Source organism: Artibeus jamaicensis, unplaced genomic scaffold (assembly GCF_021234435.1).
Source record: "Artibeus jamaicensis isolate MK-2021 breed Jamaican fruit bat unplaced genomic scaffold, CSHL_Jam_final contig_465, whole genome shotgun sequence".
Lineage (NCBI taxonomy): Eukaryota > Metazoa > Chordata > Mammalia > Chiroptera > Phyllostomidae > Artibeus > Artibeus jamaicensis.
This window is the reverse complement of record NW_026521843.1, coordinates 25,714,811-25,740,065: the sequence shown is the minus strand read 5'-3', so window position 1 is coordinate 25,740,065 and position 25,255 is coordinate 25,714,811. Positions and strand designations below refer to the sequence as shown.

Below are 25,255 nucleotides of genomic sequence, written 5' to 3'. Positions count from 1 at the left end.
CCTGCAGGTACCGCCGCGCGCAGGGAGTGTCGCTAGGAGCGACGTTGAGCTGCCGAAGAGGCCAGAGCCGAGGGATTCCCGGGCCAGAGAAGGGCGGAATCAGAGCGCGGAGGCAGAGTGGGCCAGACAGCCCGCGGGCCCCGACGGTGCGCTCCCGGACCGGCCAACATCAGGCAGATCCTGCTCGGCTAGGGGGCCGCGGCGCCTTCGGGCCTCGGGGCCTGGGGGCCTCGGGGCGGCCAACCATGACCTTCGGGCGCAGCGGGGCGGCCTCGGTGGTGCTGAATGTGGGCGGCGCCCGGTACTCCCTGTCCCGAGAGCTGCTGAAGGACTTCCCTCTGCGCCGCGTGAGCCGGCTGCACGGCTGCCGCTCGGAGCGGGATGTGCTCGAGGTGTGCGACGACTACGACCGCGAGCGCAACGAGTACTTCTTCGACCGGCACTCGGAGGCCTTCGGCTTCATCCTGCTCTACGTGCGCGGCCACGGCAAGCTGCGCTTCGCGCCGCGGATGTGCGAGCTGTCCTTCTACAACGAGATGATCTACTGGGGCCTGGAGGGCGCACACCTGGAGTACTGCTGCCAGCGCCGCCTCGACGACCGCATGTCCGACACCTACACCTTCTACTCCGCAGATGAGCCGGGCCGCGATGAGGCGCGACCCGGCGGTGGGGAAGCAGCCCCCACCAGGCGTTGGTTGGAGCGCATGCGGCGCACCTTCGAGGAGCCCACGTCGTCGCTGGCCGCGCAGATCCTGGCCAGCGTGTCAGTGGTGTTTGTGATCGTGTCCATGGTGGTGTTGTGCGCTAGCACACTGCCCGACTGGCGCGCCGCAGCAGCCGACAACCGCAGCCTGGATGACCGGAGCAGGTACTCCGCCATCCCTGGGAGGGAACCCTCCGGGTAGGACGCACTGCTTCTTTGCTCGTCGCGTCCGTCCTGTCCAGTCCGTTCGTCCAGTCCGTCGGTTCCGTCTCTGTCCTGTATGCCTCTGGGCGGCCGAGTCAGTCTGGGTTTGGGGCCCAGCGAAGCCCCAGGCGCGGTCAGCAAGGGACGGTCGGTGCTCACTCCCCACCCCTATTTCCCGGACATTAGTCGGCTCTGGTCCACGCACAAAACACCCCTCTTGTGGGCCAATCGCCGGGCATGGGGAAGGGCAGATAATAGTTTACTTTTGAGCAGTTAGCAACCGGTTAATTAGATTTTTCTAAACTTTTATTGGTAGTATTCAACAATTTAAAATTGAGCTAAGAGCATTTTGAATAATTTGCCAGTCTTTGGTGGTTTTGAAAAGACTACGTCTTGCTATTGTGAATGTGGTGTACACTGCCTACACAGTCTGTACTCTCTGTATAATGCGTAGTGTAAGGAGTTGTTACGGAGGGCATTAACGTAAGGATAGACTCCAGATAATAGGTGTCTATTCTCTCCTTTCCTACGAAGTATAGAGTTAGCAAAGCACCTGCCCACCGTTTGCTACCAAAGATTCACACTGTAGAATTCAGAGGGATCTTAGTGTGGGGAGGGAAAAATCCATTACCTTGGCAGAAGAGAAAAATCTAAACCGCGCTAAATCTAGGGACAGTATTTGAGTAGTTAAAAATTTTTTTCACTTTAGGATGAAAAGAAAATATTCAAACCTTTCCTTATGTCGTTTTTACCTCGGTAAAATTGGACTTTTAAGGGAGACAGCCTGTTTGGGAACAAATATAAAATTGTGTATTTTGTTTTTACCTTTGATATTGTTTTAAAATTCCCCTTCATTCAACTTTTAATTTAGCTTGCTCCAGGTAATCTTTTCCTGATAGGCATGTGTATGTTTCTAATGGTGTTATGTGCCTTGATATTACAGTGGGTTTCTCCACGTGATATTCTTCCTTTGGAGAGTAAAAATTTTTGTACAAATCTGAGAAGTAAATAAAATTGTCCAGTACCATGGAGTCCACTACTGATAGGACATCTCGGCATGACATCCAAGATACGTGCTTTGGAAGAAAATTCATTAGGAAACTAATTTTGTTTAATGTATTAGGTTTTGAGTTTTCAAATTACCAATAAAAATACTTATTTGGTACTGCAACAGTACAATAAAATTAATTTATATACCTAAATACATAAGTGCCCTTGATTCTCTTAGAGGACTAGAGGAAAATGGGATGATTGGCCTTGGAATGATTCACTAGTAACTGTAGAATTCTAAGGTTAGTGAAGGTTGAGGCTACATTAGCAAAGGAAGTGGAAGAATTGAGTTATTAGTACAAGTATTTAGGGAGTTGGCTAAATCAGTACATAAGCAAAAACAGTCAAAGAAGCTGGATAAGATTGGGGGGAAGGAGTTTGGAGAGGAGGGGAGGGCAGTCTGAAGTAAAGCACTGTCATTAATGTAAAGCACTTGGAAAGAAATGGGAAACAAGAATAATAATTTTAGTGAGAGAAGGAGAGAGAAACCAAAAAGGGGAGAGACAGATGGAAAAGAGAAGACTGCAAAAGAAGTGAAGGAAGAAGATAAGAGTAATGCTTAATTTGTGTATATGTGTTTTATGTATGTATATAATTATTCAAGTCAGAACTGTTTCCTAGATACGCAGATATTTCAGGCAAAAGCGTCCTTTTCTTGGCTTAATGGCCCAGTTTTAAGCTTCACTCTGATGGCATGTGAAAATCAATATCTGTTATCCCAGACAGATAAACTGAAGGATGACTGCATGACTGCGGAGGCTGTGCGTTATAGAGGAAGGCCCCCGAAGGCTTCCTCCAGCCCACAGAGCCCCTCAGCCGACACTTCCAGTATAATCTCTCAACCCCTGCTTGCTTATGGTTGCTGAAATTAGTCTTTCTGAAACATCATTCTGATCGTTGATCATACCTGGCACCTGCCAAGTAGAGTCAGAACTTCTCTCTGGGCCTTCAAGGTTCTTGATGCCAGAATTTGCCTTTCTTAACTTAGCCCTTTGTCATTTGCAAGCCCTTTGTCATTTGCTTAGCCTTTTGTCATTTGCAAGTATCTGCTGTGTTCAAGGCACTGTTGGTGTACCAAATATTGTAACTTTTTTGAAGAAAAGGTGTCAAGTTGGTGATGTGGAAATCAGATATATAGTTGATCAACAATTTGCGTTGAGCATTCTGGGAAGGCCTTGAAGGTGTAGGAGGATGGAAACAAGCCATCTTTGAAAGGTTGCAGAGGTTGTACACTGGAAGGGGGTATCATTTATATAAACCATAGTGTTCACAATTTGTACAACCATGTGTGCCCCACCTGGAGAATTTTTCCAGGTAAATGAAACGGCATGGGCATGGGCTTGAAATCTGGGTATTATGTTGAGTGGGTATGAGTCCATTGGTGGCATGAGACGTGGGTGGAGAGAAAATGTTACAAGGCCTGGAATGAAAGGCCTTTGCAAGCTGTAATTGGCCATCGGTGGGTTTGGGGCGAGTGGGTTATGCATATAAAGTAATGTCATGGGTTGTGCACTGTGGGTTGGAGATGGGAGAGATTGGAGACAGGAGGATGAGTTTAGAGATCTCTCCATAGGGAGGGAATGAGAGCTTGGATTGCTCTGAGGTGGTGAGAATGGAGAAGAAATGACAACTCTGGGAGATAGGAGGAAGAATCAAAATTAATCCAGGGCACTGGAAGGATACAGGCTCAGGAACTGATAAATAGGCCTCCAGGTGCCAGGAGCACTTCCGCCCCCTGCAGGCTCCATTTGTCCAGACTGGGCACACCATCTGACTGTGCATTCCCTTGCCTCCTGAACAGATCGTACATCAAGCCCAACTCAAATTCTGTTTCTCTTTTGAAGCCTTTTCTGATTGCACTAGTAAATGTGATTTTCCTCTTGAATTTCTTGAGGGATTGCTTACTTGTGCTACTTATTTGGCATCTATAATATTCTTCCTAGCATGGTCATTATTTTTTCATATAAACATGTCCTAGCTTCTAAACTAGATGAGTTGAAAAGCCTGAGGAGGCAGCTAAATTCCCTTATACTATTTATTGTGTTAGCGTCTTCTAGAAAAAAATGATTATTCTGGCACAATAAATATCTACGGTGTATTTTACGTTTCAGAATATAACCTTCTAGGAATATATCTCCTCCTGCAGAGGTTGAAGAGCTGTGTGGGTAAGGCTGTGGTCTTCAGGTGTCAGAACTCTCAGTTGAGGAGGACAGGCTCTGGTGCGAGAAGGAGAAGAATGTCTGTTGACTCAAGGAATCATTATTTATGAAGAACAAACTTACTGTGCAAAAGGAATAAGGATAAGAGTATAATTTCTTTTTGTTGACCTGAAATTTTGGAATGACACACAATCTGAAGTTTGGAAGCAATCTAGAGAGGTTTCTAAGTCAATAATTTGAAAACTTTTGTGTGTGGATATGATCTTTTAAATTGATTTGTTTTAGATGGTTAATAATCATATAAATGATAGTTTCAAGCCTAAAAGCTACAAAAGCAAGCCTTTCTCCATTACTCGACATTCTGTTCTTCTCCTTAGATGCAAACAAAGTTACAGTGTTTTCTGTCATTTCAAAGTCATTTTATATATTTACAAAGCATATCATAAATATTTTCAAAAACAAAAGAAACAGTGTGATAACACAGTCCTGAAACTGTGAGTTTGTTAACTTACCAACATGCCGTGGAGATTGTTCCACATGAGTCTGTAAGGAGCTGCCCGATTCCTTTATGCAGCTGCATCATACTCCCTGGTATGGAGCAACTGCTGGACATTCTCCTTGTTTCTTGTCTGCAGGATGTGTTTTAATGAGTAGCCTGTGCATATGCATCATTTTGCTTTTTATTAAAGTATATCCATAAGCTAAATTCCTGAAAATTAAGTCGTAGGGGAGGGTACTTTTAATTTTTATAGATAATGCCAAATTACTCTCCAAAAAGATTATATCCGTTTACACTCCGGCCAGCAATGTCTGAGAGAGCATGTTTCTTTGTAATCTACAAAGTGTTCATTGTACTTTATATCTTTATCATGCTGAAAGGTGAAAAATGATATCTAGTAGCTTTAATTTGTTTTTTTTTATTTTGAATAAAAGTTATTCATCTTAACATATTTTGGAGTTTTTTATCTTACTTTTTAGTGAGCTAGTTTACCTTTTGCTCATTTTTGTCAATGACTTTCCTAGTTTGAAGGTTTTTTTAAAGATTTTATTTATTTATTTTTAGACAGAGGGGAAGGGAGGGAAAAACAAAAGGGAGAGAAACATTGTGTGGTTGCTTTTCATTCGCCTCCAACTGGGGACCTGGCCCACAATCCAGGCATATGCCTTGATTGGGAATCAAACCAGCGACCCTTTGGTTCATAGGTTGGTGTTCAATCCACCGAGCTATACCAACCAGGGCAGTTTGAAGATTAAAAAAAATACTTTATTTATTTTTAGAGAGGGGAAAGGAGGGAGAAAGAGAGGGAGAGAAAAGTCAGTGTGTGGTTGCCTCTCACACACCCCCTACTGGGGAGTTGGCCTGAAACCCAGGCATGTGCCCTGACTGGGAATGGAACCTGCGACCTTTTGGTTCACAGGCCAGCACTGAATCCACTGAGCCACACCAGCCAGGGCCAGTTTGAAGATTTTAAAAAAATATTAAGAAATTATTCCTTTGTTTATGATATGAATTACAAAAATTTTGTTCTCTAATTTAGGACCCCACTAAAAGAAATCCATATTTGCCTGGGACATAGTAACTATACCTTTAATATCTATTTATTGTAAAAAAATACATTAAAGAATAATTGTGAATTCTAACCATTTGTCAACTAGCGTTTGATTCCTGTCAGTCACCACGCCAGGCACTGTGGATACAGAGGTATGTAAGACAGGGTCTCAGGGAAGTGGTGGACTAGTCAGGGTAGTAAGAGGGTAGACAGAGAGCAAAGTCGGCAAATAAATCAGAATTTCAGATATGAAAAGAAAAACAGTCTAGAATGTAGCAGGGGTGCTTCTTTGTGTAGAATGTGAAGAGGTGATGTGAATTGAGACCTGAATGATGAGACACACCTGGCCTCGGAGAGGGAGGGAAGAGTGTTCTGGACAGAGGGAACAGCGCATGCACAGGCGGTGGGACAGTGACCTCGGCTTGTCTACAGAACAGAAAAGGAAGGCCCCGGTGGGCTAGCATTTAGCCCAAGGGCAGGAGAACATCAGGCAGAGACTATGTGCCCTGGGAAGGAGGTTGGGTGTTATTCCAGTGTGACAGCTAAGCCCTTGGAAGATTCTAGAGCAGAAGGAAGATATGATCTGCTGTGTTTTAAAAACACCAGTGACTGCCGGGTAGAGAATGGACAGAGAGGGCAACAGCAGAGGCCACAAGACCTAGCACTTGAGAGAATGTGAAACTTGATCTAGGGGAGTAGCCGTCAAGATGGTGAGGAGTGATTGGACTTGGGCAAAAACGTGGATTTTACTAATGATGACTCATCTGCCAGTGCTAGGATGGTGGGTGAGGTGTCGTTTACTGAGTGGAGCAATGCTAGGACCCACAGACATTGGGGGTCCCTTTTGCTTAACTGCCTCAGCCCACATTTGGTGAGCTGGAAATCCACTTTTCTATACAGGGCCTGCTTCCCACTTGCCATCTTGTATGGAGAAGGTTCTGGAAGCGGGATCTCCTGAGGGTGAGTGGGAGAGGGATCATGTACCATTTTTCTTTTTGCGCACCCAAAGCCATCTCAATGAGAGGACCATCTCTTCTTTTTTTTTAATTTTTAAAGGTTTTATTTATTTTTAGAGAGGGGAAGGGAGGGAGAAAGAGGGAGAGAAACATCACTGTGTGGTTACCTCTCACGTGGCCTCCACTGGGGCCCTGACCCTGCAACCCAGGCATGTGCCCTGACTGGGAATCGAACCAGCGACTCTTCGGTTCACAGCCCATGATCAGTCCACTGAGCTACACCAGCCAGGGCGGACCGTTCTTTCTGTTTAAGATCTCTGGCGAAGACATTCACAGCTTCCCTTAATGAACAATCCTAGTAACTAATCTTAGAATGACGATGTTCTTAATGCTACATCTGATTGACAAGACAAACTAAAGATTTTTCAGGCAGTGTGCCTTCCACTAACGTTTGATATCATTTCAGTGCTGCCGAGAAGATTGATATTCTTTGGGTATTTGAATATATAGATACAGTCTTTTAAAATTACTAAGCACTGCTGTGTGTTTCATAAAAACAGATGCCCTTTGCTAGTCAGGACTTTGAGAAAGAGGATGAGATGCAAAGTAGTTGCCTTTGTCACTTTCGACCTCTTTGGCCCCTGAACTTTTCTCTCTCTTCAGCCAGTCTCAGCAGGAGCCTTCTCATTTGAGTCTTAAATCTCTGTACCATGCAGGTCTTGCTATCATTTTAAATTTTTTAAAGAAATCATGTTGAACAGTTATTTCACGTGGGACTCTTGATCTTTGATGTGTATTGTTTTGTGTTTGGTGTGGTGGTGAGATTTTGAGATGTAAAAATGTGAAAATTTCTTACAGTGTTATTTTAAGTCCAAGTTTAAAAAATGAAACCATCACAGTGAAACACCAGGTGATGGAAAGTTACAAACCAATTGTATTATTTCTATTGCCTTGTAGGCCAGTATTATATAAATCCAGTTGGTTGTTAAGTACTTTAAAAATAAAAGGCGGTATTTGAATCTGAAGATGGAAGTCTCAGCGATTTTACTTTGTAGATAAGGTGGCTATTTTCAGAAGCCAGTAATTAATAGATCTCTGATAGTATTGAACATAACCCAGACTTCAGTTAAATTCTGTTCTTTCACAGTGGACTGTTTCTTTTAATATGTGTATAGGGTTTTTCTAGCTGCTGCCAGCTTCAGAGTTCAGTGGAGACTTTCTTTTGTCAGTAGCTTTTCTTTAATCAAGGTGCTTCCTTTTTCTTTTTTAGTAAACAAGTCATCGTTAATATTTTTCGCAGTTTTTTAAAAATGAAAACTTTGCTCATTGGAAAAAAGTATGGTTCTGAGGGTTAAGAAGTGAAGAATACATATGCCTCTTTCTCTTCAATTCCATCACCCAGTTTCTGAGTATTCTTCCAGAAATACTCCATAAAAACATATAGGCACTTTCACACGTATATGCATATATAATTACATATACACATCATATAGGTTTTTCATTTATTTTTATTTTTTTTTAAATTTTATTTAGTTACTTTTCAAGTACATTTTTTTCCCTTCCCCCCCCATATAGGTTTTTTAAAGATTTTATTTATTTATCTTTAGAGGGGAAGGGAAGGAGAGAGGGAGAGAAGTATCAATGTATGGTTGCTTCTTGTGCATCCCCTGCTGGGAACTGGCCCGCAACCCAGGCAGGTGCCCTGACTGGGAATCAAACCACGATCCTTTGGTTTGCAGGCCTGTGCTCAATCCACTGAGCAACACCAGCCAGGGTCATATAGATTTTAAAGAGTTTATAACTTAGTCTTTCTGTAATCTTGTTTAGCATTTTGCTTTTTGAGCTTAACATTTTGGACCTCTTTCCATATCAGTTTGTATAAATCTTCCTGATTCTTTAAAAATCTGTATGGTATTCTATCGTAGGGATGGCTCACAATCCATTCAACAAGTGTCTGGTTGATAACAGTATTGGCTCTGATAGTTAATATTTATTGAATACTTAACATATGCTACTCCCTTGTTTAGTTTTTACGTGTATTTTGTCCTCTAAGTCTCATAACAGTCCTATTAAGCAGGACTATTATTACACCCATTTTATAACAGAGTTTAGGTAGGTTAAGTAATATGTTCAAACTCATGTAGTGAGTAAGTAGCGATCTGGTATTTGACACCTACATCTCTGCTCTATTCTGCTGTGGAATGGTTAGTTTGACTCTAGTTTTTCAAAATGCAAACAGTGGCGCAGGACACAATTTTTTTCATAGGTCTTTACAAACTGATGTGCATATATGCACCCATGTTTAAGAAATGCCAAAGGGGGGAAACGGCTGGGTTAACAGAATGAAAGGAGTCCAAGCACCACTCATCATTAATAACAACCATTATAGCAATGCAATTAATAGTGGTGCATAGAATACTCATATTACTAATATTTTAATGGCAAACACTTGGAAATAACCTTTTAAAAATATAACAGCTTTTTTTGAGATATAACTCACATACCATGGAACTGACCTTTTAAAGTGCACATTCAGTGGCTTTCTGCATATTGTTGGAGTTATACAACCATCACCCTCCATACTGTTTTAAGCATTATGGTTTGGTGGTATCTTTGAAGGAGTATAAAAGGTTGATAAAGTTGGAGCCCTTGACTGGCTAGGAAAGAGACTTGGGCCAGGCAGGTAAATCAGGCAAAGCAACAGGCAAAACATCTGTGCTTGAATGAATGAATTCATTTGTGAACTTGTTGGAGTGTTTGGAATGGTTATGTCTGTTTAATGATTTTCTTAGCTTGAGAATAGCAAGGACTCCTCAGTTCTTTTATGTCTATTTAATGATTTTGTTAGCTTGAGAATAACACGGACTCTTCAGCTCTTGCTTTTACTGGCAAAGGGAAGTATGTAATTGAGGCAAAAAAAATATCAAAAGGAAAAAGTTATCAACTTATCAAAGTTAGGAGACTATCCTAGCCAGTTAATTTACTGCCCTACTCTACACAGATGGTCAGATGAGAGAATGAAGACTGAGCCCTTGGGAGGGAGGTGGGGAGCAAGGGGCGGGGGAGGCTGGGATGGGAAAAATAGACAAAAAACTGTACTTGAAAAATAACAATAAAATTAATTAAAAAAAAAAAAGACTGAGCCCTCAACAGGAAGCTGAACTTCCCTAGGTCTTTATCTTTCCCCACTTAGACCCCTTCTCACGGTCTATCTTTTCTTCTTTTTAAAGATTTTTATTTATTTTACTGAATATATGTATATTTTTTTTTCCAGAGAGAAGGCAGGGGAGGGAGAAAGAGAGGGAGAGAAACAACAGTTGGTTGCTTCTCTCAAGCCCCTCACTGGGAACCTGGACTGCAAGCCAGGCATGTGCTCTCACTGGGAATTGAACCAGCAGTGACCTTTCAGGATTGAGCAGGCTGGTGCTCAGTCCACTGAGCGACACCAGCCAGGGCTGTCTTTTCTTGAGGTTGCATGTCAGTATGTCTTAGGTTCCTTTTAGTGTGGAAATTCTTTGAGAACAAATTCTGTGCTTCACAACATACAATTCAATACTCTGCACATGGGTAGGCACTCAGTGTATATATATATTAATGAACTATACATGTGAAAGACCCATGCAAATACAGCAGCATTTTCTTTTTTGATAGGAGACAACTTATAAATTGTCTTCAACCTATGAGCAGGTTATATTTTAAGAAGTCAATTGCAAATTGTTTTTGTGGCTCCCCAATCACTTATTCATTAATTTCAACAAACATTTATTGAGCAACTACTAAGTATCCAAGACTATTTTAGGGGCTGGGGATATGGCAGTGAACAAAACAGAGCCTCTGCCCTCAAGAACCAAGTATTGTAAACAGATGGAGATAAGTACCATGAAGAAATAAAGCAGAATACGGGGTTTACAGAATAAGTGTGAATCATGGTCAGGAAAGGCCTCTCTGAGAAGGTGATGGATGTCCGAACGAGGACCCGGAGGGTTGTAGTACGTGCGACCCCCTGAGATGGGTGTGCCGTCGATTTGTTGGAGGAAGAGCAAGAGAGCAGAGTGGTAGGGAATTGGGGGCAAAGGTGGGGAAAATAGATCTTGCATAGCCTTAGAGATGCGCCAAGCAAAAGGATTCATTTGGGTAGTCTTCTTTTTTAAAACAGAAAATGGTCAGGACTTTGAATTTGTATATGAATGTGGGTTTTAAGCAGAAGACATAGTTTTTAAAGATTTTATTTGTTTAATTTTAGAGAGAGGGAAAGGGAGGGAGAGAAATGTTGATGGTTTCTGCTAGAAAGCTCTCTGACAGAAAATCTGGCCCTTAATCCAGGCAAGTGCAGTCACTGGGAATGGAACCAGTGACCTTTTGGCTTGCAGGCCAGCACTCAGGTCACTGAGCCACAGCAGCCAGGGCTAACTTGACTTAATTTAAAAAGATCAGTCTGGCCCAGTGTGGAGGCAAGGGTGGGACCAGTGAGGACGTTAGGACCACCATTTCATCCTGACACTCCAAGGGGTACCTTGAGTCCTGGGGCCAGGCAGCTAATGGACATGCCATGTTGGCCCAGGTCGTGGTGGCATCTTTTTGTTTGTTTTTTGTTGTTTTGGATAAAGCCATCGTTGGAATTGACCAAGTTTAACCCTGACATCATTGTTTTCTTTTTACCCCAACACCATTCTATGACAGGGGTCTGGACTGGTCCCCCCACCCCCTGTCACAGGACTGGTGGCGATCTGGAGAAGGGGTGAGGACACTGGCTGCAGACAATTCACGCCCGCTGCCTGTCTCTGTACAGCCCCTTAGCTAAGAATGTACATTTCTAAATGGTGACAAAAGGAACCCAAAAGAAGGCTGTTTTATGACTTGTGACAATTACCTGACATTCAAATTTTAGTGTCCATAAATAGAGTTTTATTGGAGCATCGTCACTCTAATTCATTTACATATTGTCTATAGCAACTTTCCTGCTACTTCAGCACAGCTGATAGTTGCAACAGAGACTGAATGGCCTGCAAAGCTTCAGCATTTCCCATCTGGCCTTTTATAAGGCCTGGGCCTTTCGGACTGTGCTCCCTTGGACACCTTCTTTTCCATGCCTGAGTTTCCTCATTTGTAAAATAAGGACAGCTCACAGTACCACTGTTTTGAGAATTGAGGACCCAGGATTTGATTACTGATTCTTGTCTTCGAACCAGCCTGATGCCAAACTCTGCCCTTGGCTCTCAACAAAGCCTACTCTGACTCAGATTGTTCTATTTTCCCAAGAACTTTCCCTAATCAAAGCATACTATTCAGTCATAGGAGTTCTGGTGAGTAGGAGCTTTTATTAGTGTTTATGGTTGGGTTGGGAAATCAAGTACTTATAAGTTAGGGGTTTTCTTATAAAGATTACAGGTTTAGACTTACCAGTTTACTCTGAATTGGTAAATGTAGGAGGTGGGTAGGAAGGGATAGATGATCAAAGCTGGGATTCACAAGATAGGTCCTATTAAATTGAGGGCTGTGTTTTTGTAACACTAAAAGTTTATGATTTTATAGGAAATAAAATGGGAAATACATTTCAAGAAAGGGAATAGTTGTATTTGCTAATATATGGAATAACTGAGTTGCCTTAAGGAATAACCAAGACAGCCCTCACCCTCCTCTAGGAGCTCCCTATACACAAGGAGGAAGAACCAGAGCCATTGATGATGGGCAGGTGAGTTGGTGTGGCTGTACCAGGGAGCCCAGGGGTGGGAGCAGAGCCTGGGCAGCCTTGAGTGTCATGGAAGGGCTTCTGGTGTGGCCTCATTCCAGTCTACATCGCATTCCTGAGTACCAGGCACAAGGACACAGCGTAAGTGTCAGTGGCACCAAACCGGGTTAGGAGGTGTCTTCACCACCACCACATACAGTTAAATTTTTTATTAGTTTGGTTGAAGTGAGAAGCGGGAGAGAAAGGAGGAGAGAGAGAGAGAGAGAGAGAGAGAAACATCACTTGGCTGTTCCAATTATTTATGCATTCACTGGTTGACTCTTATACGTGCCCTGACCGGGGATCAAATTGCAACCTTGTTATATCAGGATGAACCTCCAACCAACTGAGCTAGCTGTCCAGGTTACCATATATAGTTAAAATAAGAAGGTTTACCCAAGAATGACCTTGACAAAGCAATTAAAATTATTATTACTATTAAAGATTTTATTCATCTACTTTCAGAGAGAGGGTGAAGGAAGGAGAAAGAGGAAGAGAGAGAGAAACATCAGTGTGTGAGAGATACATCAATCGGTTGCTTCTTTCACGCCTTCAACTGGAGACCTGGCCTACAACCCAGGCATGTGCCCTGACTGGGAATCGAACCAGTGACCCCTCGGTTCTCAGGCCAGTGCTTGATTGACTGAGCCACACCAGCCAGGGCAGCAATTAAAAGTATTAATTATACTGCACCCTGACTTTGAAGTGTGTGTTTTAGAACCTCCTGTGTGATGAAATGGGAAGTCTCTGGGGAAAGCGCTGGTGCAGCTGGGTGAACTGCATGCAGAACAGCCTGAAGCACCATTTTTCTTTGAACGAATGACTGGCAGAGGGTGGTTTATATAGACCTGAGTAGATGGCAGGCATTTCATCATAAGTGAACTAGATGAGTTTGTCCCTTCTAGGAAGACAATGGACGCTAATTGTTGCCAGTGATAAAATCAGAGATTCCTAGTAAAAAACAGACATTCAGAAAACTTGAATCTGCCATTGCATGCTTGCCAGCTTCCCAATACTTAATCATTTTTTCGATATGATTGGTGGTGGTGGTAATCACTGTAATCTGTAAAATATCGTCGAATGAAATGTGTTAACATTGGAAGGTCCACATCCTTCAGGAACTGGTACCTCCTGAGTGGCTAATTCCTGATGTGTGCAAAACTATGCGAGAGCAAGAGATCTACCCTGAGTTCCAGAGACTCCAGTGGATTTTAATGTAACCAAATACTGTAGGTTCGGTGATAGGATTTCAGTTTCCGCATTGCTGCTAACCTTTAAAAAATTATTTTATGAGTTGTAGGATGATATCAAAAAAGCATATTCACATTTATCATACAAGCCTATAAAAGTGCTCGTCCCTTTCCCAACTACCTGTGTTTGTATACTGTAAAATAACATAGCACAACATATTAAATGTGGAAACAGAATAATTCAGCTACTCTATATGAAGCCAGGCATTAATGAGATTTGCACAAAGGTAAAAGACTCACTTTGCCCACCTTTTTGGGGGAAAGTATGCTTATTTTTCATAAAAATATTTCATGCATGTGTAAATATATTTGTTTTTTAAAATGGAGTAAATATATTTTTTTAAATTGCTAGTTTTAACATCTAACATGGTAAATATCTATAGAGATAACCTACATGAAACAAAAGCTCTTTGGGGGTCTCGAGTGTAAAGGGATCCTGAGACCCAAAAGTTGGAAACCACGTTTTCAAAGGTGCCGGTTTCCGAGTCCTCAGCGTGCCCACTTCCGTAAACCCAGTCTGCTCGAGGACATGCCTGTGGTGAAGGCAATGGACTTTCATATTTCTTCCATTTCATAAGGCGTTCCTCTTACCGTCCTGAGTCTTACGAAATAAGGTGCATTGTCTAACGTTGTAAAAATTACGGATGCTAATGAAAGACACCACTCAAAGTATTTTTCTTGTAATAATCTTGCCCTCGTCATTCCCAGAGAGAGCCATTTGACAGCAAAGCAGAGAGGACATTGGTAAGAAATACCAAGAGGATCAGGAAGATCCGTGAGAAAGTATCCAGCAGGACCTCACTTCATCCGGGCGGCAGGCTCACAACAATGCTTGATCATCGTTCTTTGTCTTCAAGTTTGAGATTCCTCTTTTCCCCATCCCTCCCTCCCTCGCTTTCCCTCTCTGTGGTACAGTTCAAAAGTGAGAAGGTCGTCATAGAGAAATGCACTATTTACACAGCATTTAAATAGAAAAAAAAGTAAATTAGTCTCTTCTTAGGAAAGTCCATCTGATTTGAATGATTGGTTTCACAGTGAGGATTGACTTTGCACATTTAATTACGTGGTGGGCGTTTTCCACAAGCTGAATAAGCCAGGTGCAGTTCCAAGGTTTTGATGAAAATATATTGAAAGCATGCGATCAGATAGATGTAAACATTTAATAAAAGTTGTGTTGACAAATGTACTGAAGTATTTTAATAACCCAACCCTTTCTAATATTGTCAGGTTTAGAACTTGCGCCTGGAAGTGGAAGAACTGGTGTATTGAGCAGTCACTGACTAAGTTACTTAGTCACTTAGCGGTCACTGAGTCTTGGTCTAAGTGGTTTCTGTTCTCTTTGTTTCATTTTTTTATGCAGTACCTCCTAGGAAGTGAGAAAGTGAATGACTCTAATTATGGGCAACAGATCCGATTGCAAGTTAGGGGACTGGTGGTTTTTGCTTTTAACAAATGTGACAAGAATATAATTGATTTTATAGCAGATAAATCATTAAAAATAAACTCACCCCAATTTTTAATTTTATAAATATCATGCTTATAGGAAAGTTGCAAGAAAAATGTGATGAACAGCTTTATTTATGTCTTTCACTCAGATTCCCCTATCGTGAAGATTTTGCCTCATTTTGTGTATCATCATGTAACAGTAATTATTCTTGATTTGATCTGTTTGTCTACAATTATTACTTCTCTGCTGAAACATTTGAGAGTCGATGCAAACATCTTGACACTTGATCCCTAAATACTTCAGCACTTACCTTCTGAAAATCAGGACATTTTCCTGTCCAACAATAGAGTGAGCACACTCAGGGTATCATTTAACATTGATGCTTTTGAGAGTCTAGGCCAGTTGTTTTGTAGATGCCCCTTAATTTGACCTTGTCTGATGGTTTCATCATAATTATATTCAAGTCAGATCTTTTCTATGGAAATACTATATAGGTCTAAAAAGAATTTTTGATAATCAAAATGTGATATTTTTGCATATACTTGGAAGGAGGGAAAGAAAATTGAATAACATTCCTATGATACAAGTCCTTCCATTTTCCTCTGCTTGTTTAAATAAGGATTCTCAGCCCTTTTATCTGTAAAAACAAAAATAGGAATAGAATATTTGGATGATGTATTATTGAATTGTACACTTGAAACCTATAATTTTATTAACCAGTGTTACCCCAGTAAATTCAATAAAAAAAAGAACAGGAATAGAAATAAAGTTGGATCTATGTCATTCTATCAATGACATGAGAAATATTCATTTATTAATTTAGCTATAAAATATTAACCTGCTAAAAAGACATGAACTAATTGAAAAGAAAAAAAACCCTGAAGATGCAGTTCAAATAAAATCTTACCTTTTGTTTAATTAGTTATATACTGAATTTTGTATTAACTCAATGAAAAATAACAGATTATAGCAAGTTAAATTTCAGGTAAATAGGTAATTAAAAAGTTAAAGATATAAACATAATTTTTGATATTGCAAACAAGTATGATATTTTATTTTATTATTTTAATTGTAGGTTTTGTTTTTTGTTTTAAGATTTTATTCATTTATCTTTAGAGGGGAAGGGAAGAAGAGAGGGAGAGAAATATCAATGTATGGTTGCCTCTCATGCATCCCTTGCTGGGAACTGGCCTGCAACCCAGGCATGTGCCCTGTGTGGGAATCGAACTGCCATCCCTTAGTTCACAGGCCCACCCTCAATCTACTGAGCTACACCAGCCAGGGCACAAGTATGATAGGGTATTTAAAGTTTTTCAAGCATATATTACATATATTTGAAAGTATATTACAGTAAAGCGAAATTATATTGAAGAAATAGAATGGAAATACGAGTTACGAGTTTTATAAGGAAATTATTAAGAAAGTATAATTAGGTTAAAGAAGAGTTTGTTAGTGTAATTAAAATGAAAAAAAAATACACTATTGATTTTAGAGAGGAAGGGGAGGGAGACAGAGAGAGAAACATGATCAGTTGCCTCTCATACACCCCTAGACCAGGGATCAAACCCACAACCTTGGCACATGCCCTGTCTAGGAATCGAACCACCAGCCACCCGGTGCTCTGGCTGACGCTCCAACCTCGCCACACTGGCCGTGGCTGTTAGTGTGTTTTTAAAATGAGAGTTTGTGGGTTGCATGAAAACACTGAAAAAAGTGATGTAACAGTTTGTCTTAAATATTTTAAACATTTACAACATGGGAGAATTTGCATGCTTTGTAGCTATTTTAACTTTAAAATTGTCAGCTGTCAAAATAAAAATGTCCCAGGATGATATACAGTTTTCCTAAATTCTTTCATGGGCCATATGAGCCAAAAGTTTGGGGACCCCTGTGTTCAGGTGGGCTAGAGGCAGGGAAGAGCTGTGGGGATTGTTTTGGGAGACTACACTGCTTTAGGGGGCACCCTGAAAACCCAGAATTATCTTCTGGTGGGCGGGCCCTTTGTAGTGCAGGCTAAACGAGTGTTTTAGGAACCCATCTGTATCAGTGTACTAGCTGGTGTTTTTAAAGACTCTCACCACCTTCACCCAATTCATGATAAGTGATTTATGAGTGCACCTGCCCACACTGTGCAGAATGTTCAGCAGTTTTTATATTTTTTAAAAGACTTTATTTATTTATTTTTAGAGAGGAGAAGGGAGGGAGAAAGGCGGAGAGAAACATTAATGCATGGTTGCTTCTCATGCGTCCCCCCACTGCCAGGGACCCAGCCAGCAACCCAGGCATGTGCCCAACTGGGAATCGAACTTGGCAGCTCAATCCATTGAGCCACACCAGCCAGGGCTGAATGTCCAGCAGTTTTTGTCCCTTGTGATCCACACTTCCTATGCATCCAATCTCGCCCCAAGCAACTGTTTTTTGTTTTCTCAGATGGAAAAGTCCTCAAAGGGAAACATTTTGCTGATGTAGAAGAGGTGGAACAAAAAACTGGCGGAAGCACTAAAAGCATCAAAATCTATGAGTTCAAAAACTGTTTTGAGCAGTGGCAGTGAAAAAATATGTCTCGATAGGTGTATTGCATCAGGTGGAGAGTGCTCTGAAGGTGACTGAAGTTTAAACATGTAAGAATAAATACACAATTAAAAAAAATAAATTCAGGCTGTGTGGGGGTCTCCCCTCATGTGTCAGGACACTTCCATGAAGTGTCAGGAAGTCGGGAGAGGGCACCAGCTGGGGCAGCAGCTCCCCAAGTGACACAGTAACTTTACCTTTACAAGAAGGGGTCAGGATGCATGTCAGGGAGCATTTAAACCCTAAATGGCAACACTGAAATGCCTGGGAGACGACATTACGTTTTTTGGCTTTGATAAAATGCCAATTAATAGAACACTTTCTGACAGGATTTTATCCACCCATTTATTTACTAATAATGTGCGTTAATTTATGATCGCCAAGAATATGGTTGTGTGATGTGATATAATACGTTTTGAGGAAGCAGAAACATTTGCATTTGTGCCACTTTAAAGGCAACCCTTTGGGGCAGTGTGACATATTTCTACACGGCATCCTGGGAGAACCTGTGCACGGGTGCACATTTCCTCGTGTGTGCGAGATGGGGTGGGTGAAATAAATACAACGGAGCTCCCCGCTGCATGCCTGGCAACGCTTCAGTTGTCTTATTTATTAGCCGAAGCACTCTGAGGTCATTAACATGTCAGGTTACAGGTAAAGGCAGTATGGAAGTCGGGTGACTTACTGTGGGTCACAGAACATGAGAGAGAGCTGGAGATCATCCACATCCGGGGCGGGTGTTCTTGGCTGAAACTCCATTCCTTTCCGGGCGGCAGCAACTTCGCCTTTGGGTGTGTGGATGATGTGTGGGGGGCTTTGACTCACATCCCAAGAACTAAATTAAGGACCACATTGGATTGAATTGATAGTTATTTTTACACGTGCCATTTAAGAACAAGTGAAAGAAAGAGCAGAATTTTCAGTCTCTATAAAGATAAAAATAAAGTTTTACCAGGTAACAGTATAATATACAGGGGGCTTTTAAAATAAATTGTCCCTGTTTTTTAATTAATCTGTATAATTTAATTAAATGTTGGTGTTTTAAGGCATTACAGCAAATGCCCTGAAGATTTTTTTAAATATGAGGCTATTAAAAATAAAGCAAAACTTAAACATTAAAAAAGTAGAGCTCCTTATGCCAATCAAAATGTGTTTTCCTTGACTACAGCTACCAACAACTTAAAGCAGCCGAACAAAACAATCTGTGAAATCAAAGAAACACACATTTTCTTTTATTTCCTTTTCTTTTCATACAAAAGTAAGAAGAGGAAATTATGCATCGTACCATTACAGAGTCTTCCAGGCATGTGAGAAATATAGATCATAGCACAATGAACACCTGTGTTCCTACAACCTACAGTAAGACATGAGAGATTTAAAAAAAAAAAAAAAACAGTTGAGTCCCCTGGGTGCTTCTTTCCCACTGAAATCTCTTCTTTTCCCACAGAAATAGCCACTTTCCTGACTTTGAAGTTATTTCCATACACTTAAAAGTACTTTTTGTGTATGCTTGCATATGTGTCTACACGTAAAATATAGGATTGTTTTGTAGACTTAAAACCATTGTTTTGTGAAGTGGTATCATCAGTGGAATCTGTGGCTTGCTGTTTTGGCTCACCTTTATTTTATTTTGTTTAGATTCTCACATGCTGACATCGGTTGCTATATAACCTCTTCATTTCAACTAGAATGCAATAAGTATTGATTTATTTGTTCTTCTGTCGGTGGGAATTTTGCTATTACTGTAATGCTGCAGTAGATGGGTTTGTTTGCGTCTCAGTGCACACCCGTTTAACGAGAATCTCCCAGGACTGGAGGTGCTGCGGTACTGAAAGGAATGTGCGTCTCTCCCAGATGTCGCTAACCGCTCTCAGAGTAGTGGTACTGATTTCTTTTGTCAGTAGTGAATAAGAGTCTGTTGCTCAGTCCTCATCATTTCTATGTATTGTCAGACTTTAAAACTTTTGCTAATCTGGCTGGTGTGAAATAGCTCGTTTTTTTTGTTTAAAAATCAATTTTATTGAGATATGAGTTATGTAAAATGAAATGCGCTCATTTTGAAATACCGTATTTTGCCGTGTATAACATGCTCCTGTGTGTAATGGGCACCACATTTTGGGCCTAAACTTTCAGGAAAAAAAGCTTTTAAAAAATTTTAATTCAATGTTTAGAAAAGATTTTATTTGCTTATTCTTAGAGAGAGGGGAAGGGAGGGAGAAAGAGAGGGAGAGAAACATCGATGTGTGGTTGCCTCTCACATGCCCTGCAATGGGAACCTGGCCCACAACCCAGGCATGTGCCCTGACTGGGAATCGAACCAGAGACCTTCTGGTTCACAGGCTGGCATTCAGTCCACTGAGCCACACCAGCCAGGGCTTTGACAGATAAATGTTTTGTGACTATTTTTCTCTAGTCTCTGGCTTACCTATTCATTTTCACTGTATTGAAGGTTTAAAATTTTTTGGAAGTTTTAAATTTTGATAAAGTCTAATTTATTAGTATTTTCTTTCATGATGACTGCTTTTGTGCCCTGCATAAAAAAGTTTGCAGAAACTGCCCAGTAACAAAGATGATTCCTGCGTTTTCTTCTGAAATCTTTGCAGTTTTAGCTTTTACCTATAGGACTATTTTCTATCTCATTAATTTTACTGTGTGGCAAGAAGGATGGTAATGCATTATTTTTAATTTTAAAGAAATCAACACAACGAATACATCATTTTCTCATAATATGAGACTGATAAAACAGCTGCACACACTAGTAAAATTTATTACACTATTCATTTATTCAAACAACATTTGTTGAATTAAGTGTCATAACTAGGCCAATATAGTGACTTAAAATAGATACACACACACACACAGAGCCCAGTTTTTCCCTGCCTGGGGAGACATAGCAAACGTACAGCCAGGACACGGTGTGACCTGCACTGTGCTAGGGGTCCATGCTGGCTGTCTGGGGCACCCAGGAGAAGCCTTGCCATGCTAGGAACCTAGAAAGCCTTGAGGCTTTCCAAGGATGGCGATGCGTCAGTTGAGACTTGAAGGTCTGGTTGCTATTAGCCAGGAAAGAGGGATAGATGTGCAAAGGCCAGAGGCCTGAGAAAAATCTTACACTGGAGCAGATGGTCCAAAGCAGGAGTGGCGTGAGCGTGACCTGGAGTCTTGGATGACCTGATCATGAACTCAGCTTTTATCTGACGATCATTGGGAGTCAGTAACTTTCCACGAGGAGCTGAGAATTGTCGCTTTTAGTGCTGTGAATGTTTTACAAAACACTTAGCTTGTTGTTTGAAAAGGCCTTACAAGTGGATATTTTAAGCTATCACTGTAATTAATTGAATTCTTTATTTTTATGTGTGTGTCGGGAACTTCGTATGTGAAGAAGTATCATTTATGTTCTGAGGTTTGCATGTGAGTATTTGGTACACGGTAATTAAGCAAAAATAACCAAGTTGAGCTCTGGACATATTATTTACCTGTGATTTGCCCTGGCTGGTGTAGCTTGGTGGATTGAGTGCAGGCTGCGAATCAAAGAGTCTCTGGTTCGATTCCCCATCAGGGCACATGCCTGGGTTGTGGGCCAGGTCCCCGGGGGGGGGGGCACGTGAGAGGCAACCACACACCAATGTTTCTCTCCCTCTCTTTCTCCCTCTCTTTCTAAAAAAATTAATAAAATATATTATAAAAAAAGAAAATAGCAAATAGCCCTGGTTAGTGTGGCTCAGTGGGTTGAGCACCGGCCTAAAAAACCAAAGGGTTGCCGGTTGGATTCCAAGTCAGGGTACATGCCTGGGTCACAGGCCAGGTCCCCAGGAGGGGGCATGTGAGAGGCAACCACATGTTGATATTTCTCTCCTCTTTCTCCTTCCCTTCCCCTGTGTCTAAAAATTAATTAATTAATTAATTAATTAAAAAAATAGCAAATAATGATATTAGCATGAAATACCTCACTTCAGAAATACCATTCTTTTGAAATTCATTGTATGAGAGCAGCTTTTTAGGTAAAAACTATTTTGACATCAAAATAATACAACACTATTAAAGAAAAAGAATAGATACCAGTTTTTAAAGATGGTCTTGTCTGAAAAGGAAGATGGTCTCTTGATATTCCTTCTAGTTTCATAATTCTTTTACTAATGAATTGCCAATTAAATAAAAAGGGAGTAAAACCCATCTGGTAGTTATAGGGAATGGGAACAGATTAATTCTTGTGAAGAGGCTGATTTTCTTGTAGCATTACTTAGATGAGTTTGCGTCCACCTGGGGCGGTGGTTGGAGGTGCTGGGAGGGATCACTGTACCTGCAGGGGGAAGGGGAGCCCACGTGGAGTGGAGACCGCAGGTGACCTGGAAAGGCAGCTGCTGATGGATGCGCTCATCTCTGGGGAGTGTTTTAGAAGTAACAAGCAGAGCCGTAGATTTTGGGACTCTCCATTCTCGTGACCACCTAGGACGTGGTAGTCTTCTAAAAACACATTCCTTAGCATCAGGTGAAGAGAATTTACCCCGGTGGCCCTGACTTTGAGAGCCTCAGGCGAGTCATATACAGAACCGGGTGGTTTCTGCATGGTCGGCCCAGAGCCAAAGTCCTTGACTGCAGGGTAATGCACACCAACACTGAAGCCGATGCTGATGAAATTCTTTACGTACTTTTGCTTTGAAAAGATGCTGTTAAGAAAAGAGAATGGTTCAGAGTGGCCATCTCTTGTAATAAGATTTTTCTGGGTGGTTTTCCTTTCTTCACTTGCCTTTAAATAAATAAAGGGACAGCCCTGGGGGCTCTTGCTGGTTTCCTCCGACCCTCCCTCTCCAGGATGCTCCCGGAGGTGATGAATGTCTGCTGAGTGGTGGGTGTCAGCTCACATGCTTGTACCCATGACTCTCTGCCCTTTCCAGCCAGCCAGTGGCAGGGCCTTGTTGAAGGCGTCTGGGCATCTGTGCCGCATCATCTCATTTTGTTTCCTTCCCATCATCCCCCACTCATCCCATTACCTCCTGTCTGACGGCTGTTCCCACAGCACACTTGGCCTCTTCCCCACCTGCTGGCCTGGCAATATGCCTGGCACATAGTAGTAACCTCTTAAGAAATGCTTATTGAATGAATGAAGCCACCTGTAGCCAAATCTTTAATGGGTTCCCTTTGCCTTTAAAGCTGTGACTTGACTTTCAAAATTCATCCGCTTTGCCATAAGGCTTCAGTGCACACACCCATAATTCCTGGAGTCACCCCTCTTCCCACTGCACACCTCACTGTGCAGCCAAGCCAGGCCCCACGTTCTCTGAGCACTGCGGTGCTTTTCTGCCCGTGTGCCTCTTCTTTTTCCCACGGTCACTGCTTGGTATGTGGCCTGTATGTTTGTGTTTGAATAGTTTAGTGGTCCCCTAAGCAGACCGTCTGTCTTCAGTCTCTCCCCCAGCAGACACGTTCACGCTGCCCAGCCAGCACCCCAGCCAGGCCACAGACTTAGCCTGGAGCGTGTTTGTAAAATAGGGATAATGCAATAGCAACGACCACCTTGTGGGCCCTGAAGAGTAATAATAACATATATAAAAGTCATCCTTTTATATAAAGTAAAAGAATATTCTTTTTAAAAGATTTTACTTATTTATTTCTAAAGAGAGGGGAAGGGAAGGAGAAAGAGAGGGAGAAAAACATCAATGCGTGGTTGCCTCTCGCGTGCCCCCTACTGGGGACTTGGCCGGCTACCCAGGCATGTGCCCTGACTGGGAATCAAACCAACAACTGTTTGGTTATATAAGTTATTTTAGAAATCATGTAGTTAAATACTTGTGAGAGAATCATAGACGCTTTTGGTTTAAAAAAAGTGGATTCCTACCTTTACAGCCCTGTATCTGCTAATCTCCCTCTTTCTCCTTGAATAACCACTGTTAATAACCTGGCTTCTTTTCTGGGTCATATTTACCTATATGTATGACATAGTATATTGAAAACATCAGCCTCATCGCAGTTTTTTCAATAAATGGTACCCACGATTATTGCCATCAAATCAACTGTGGGCTCCAATTTACCTTTCCATCTCTATTATCTTTATTACCTGCTACCTCCCTTAGGCTTCTTCTTCTTTTTTTTTAACCTTTAAAATGTAATTGCTTTCACTATATCAAATTTACCCAGCACTTTCCTGACTTTGTACTGTTCTTTCCAGAACACAGGGTGAGGCAAAAGTAAGTTTACAGTTTTGAGTACCTGAAACACAGAGTTTACTCTTGGATTATTATTTATTAATTATTGTGTTATTTCCCATACAAACCACTGTAACCACTTTTGCCCCTCCCTGTAATTAAATTGCCACTTTATCAAAGAAGCCTCCCATCAGCCCCCAGATGAAGGGGAACTGTCCTTCTTCGGAACTCAATACATGATGATTACAGCATTTGTCACTCTCTTCATTTTATATTTGAGTTTATACAGATAAGGTTGTTGTCAGGAGGGGATGTCTTACCTTACTCTAAGTTGTCAACTTTTGTTGTTGTTGTTTCAAAGTTTTTGTTTTGAAATAACTTGATACTTACAAAAAGTTGCAAAAATAGTACACAGAATTCCGGTGTACCCTGCATCCAGCTTGCCCAGTAATAACATCTTCGTAACTATAGTTAAGTTCTGTCTTTAATTCATCTTTATAGGCCTCCTGGTGACTCTGAAGAGCCTGGCATACAGTAGGCACTCATAAGCTTCATTGTTTGGTGAATGAATGTGTGCTCCGTGAGCCTGGAATCATATCCAAGTTGATGGGGACATTTATCCCACCCTTACCCCAGGACTGGCTGGAACTGGCCTGTCTCAATGGACCCGACACACTGTCTTTGTGAACACTTGGTTGACCTACCAGGCAGGAAGGATGCGAGAGGGTTCTGGAACACGTGCCCACATCTGAGATTCATTTCAAAATAACACTTGAGGAAAGTGGCTGTGAGCGTGGAATTGGCTGTAGGCTGAGGGCTGATGGGGTTCGGACTGGCTGATTTGTGATAATACTGTTCTGTTTTCTTTTGTATGATGAATGGTCTCAGCTCTCCATCTCAGAGAGTTAAAAACTGTCACACTGACAAAGCATCATCACCATTTCTTTCTTAGGTTTTAGAATTTCTCTCTGCTAAGTCACACTTAGTAGACATGTGCTACAAGCATACCTCATTCTGTTGTGCTTTGCTTCATTGTGCTTCAAAAGGTGTTGGATTTTTTTTTTTACAAACTGAAGGCAAGCCCCTCCACCAGCAAAATGATTACAACTGGCTTTATTGTGGTACTTGCTTTGTTAGGGTCATCTGGGACCAGACCTGCAGTGTCTTTCAGGTATGCCTGCATCTCAGATTCTACCCAAATGCACTGAATTCGTGTTTTGGGGTTGCAAATAGAATTGATTATTCCAGAAGGAGGCTGAGAAGGTAAGGATTATTTGGAGTAATTGTCTGGGAGTTTTCACAGAAACACACTCTGAGCTTTGATGGAGATTGATGTACAATGAGTAGCCCCTGCCGTAGCTGAGTGAATGCTGCAGTCCTTGGACACACGGTCGAGAACTTGTCTGTTTCTTTGTAGAGGGTCGTTGGTCCCTGTTCATCTGCTAAGAAAGTATATGGATCTGGTGCCTGTGTTGGCCAAAACAGAGGTCAGAG

The 25,255-nt window shown here is 41.6% G+C and overlaps 1 protein-coding gene across 2 annotated transcripts in view; it reads left to right on the top strand.

The window, feature by feature from the left end:
* Positions 1 to 245: 245 nt before the first annotated feature.
* KCNG3 (potassium voltage-gated channel modifier subfamily G member 3) overlaps positions 246 to 25,255 on the top strand; it is a 29,767-nt gene continuing 4,757 nt past the window's right edge. Inside the window, exon 1 of one of the 2 annotated variants that reach the window (XM_037162069.2) lies at positions 246 to 868. In XM_037162069.2, the coding sequence (XP_037017964.1) occupies positions 246 to 868 (623 nt within the window). Of the gene's footprint in view, positions 902 to 25,255 lie in introns of both variants that reach the window. The other variant, XM_037162068.2, reaches the window with a different exon arrangement.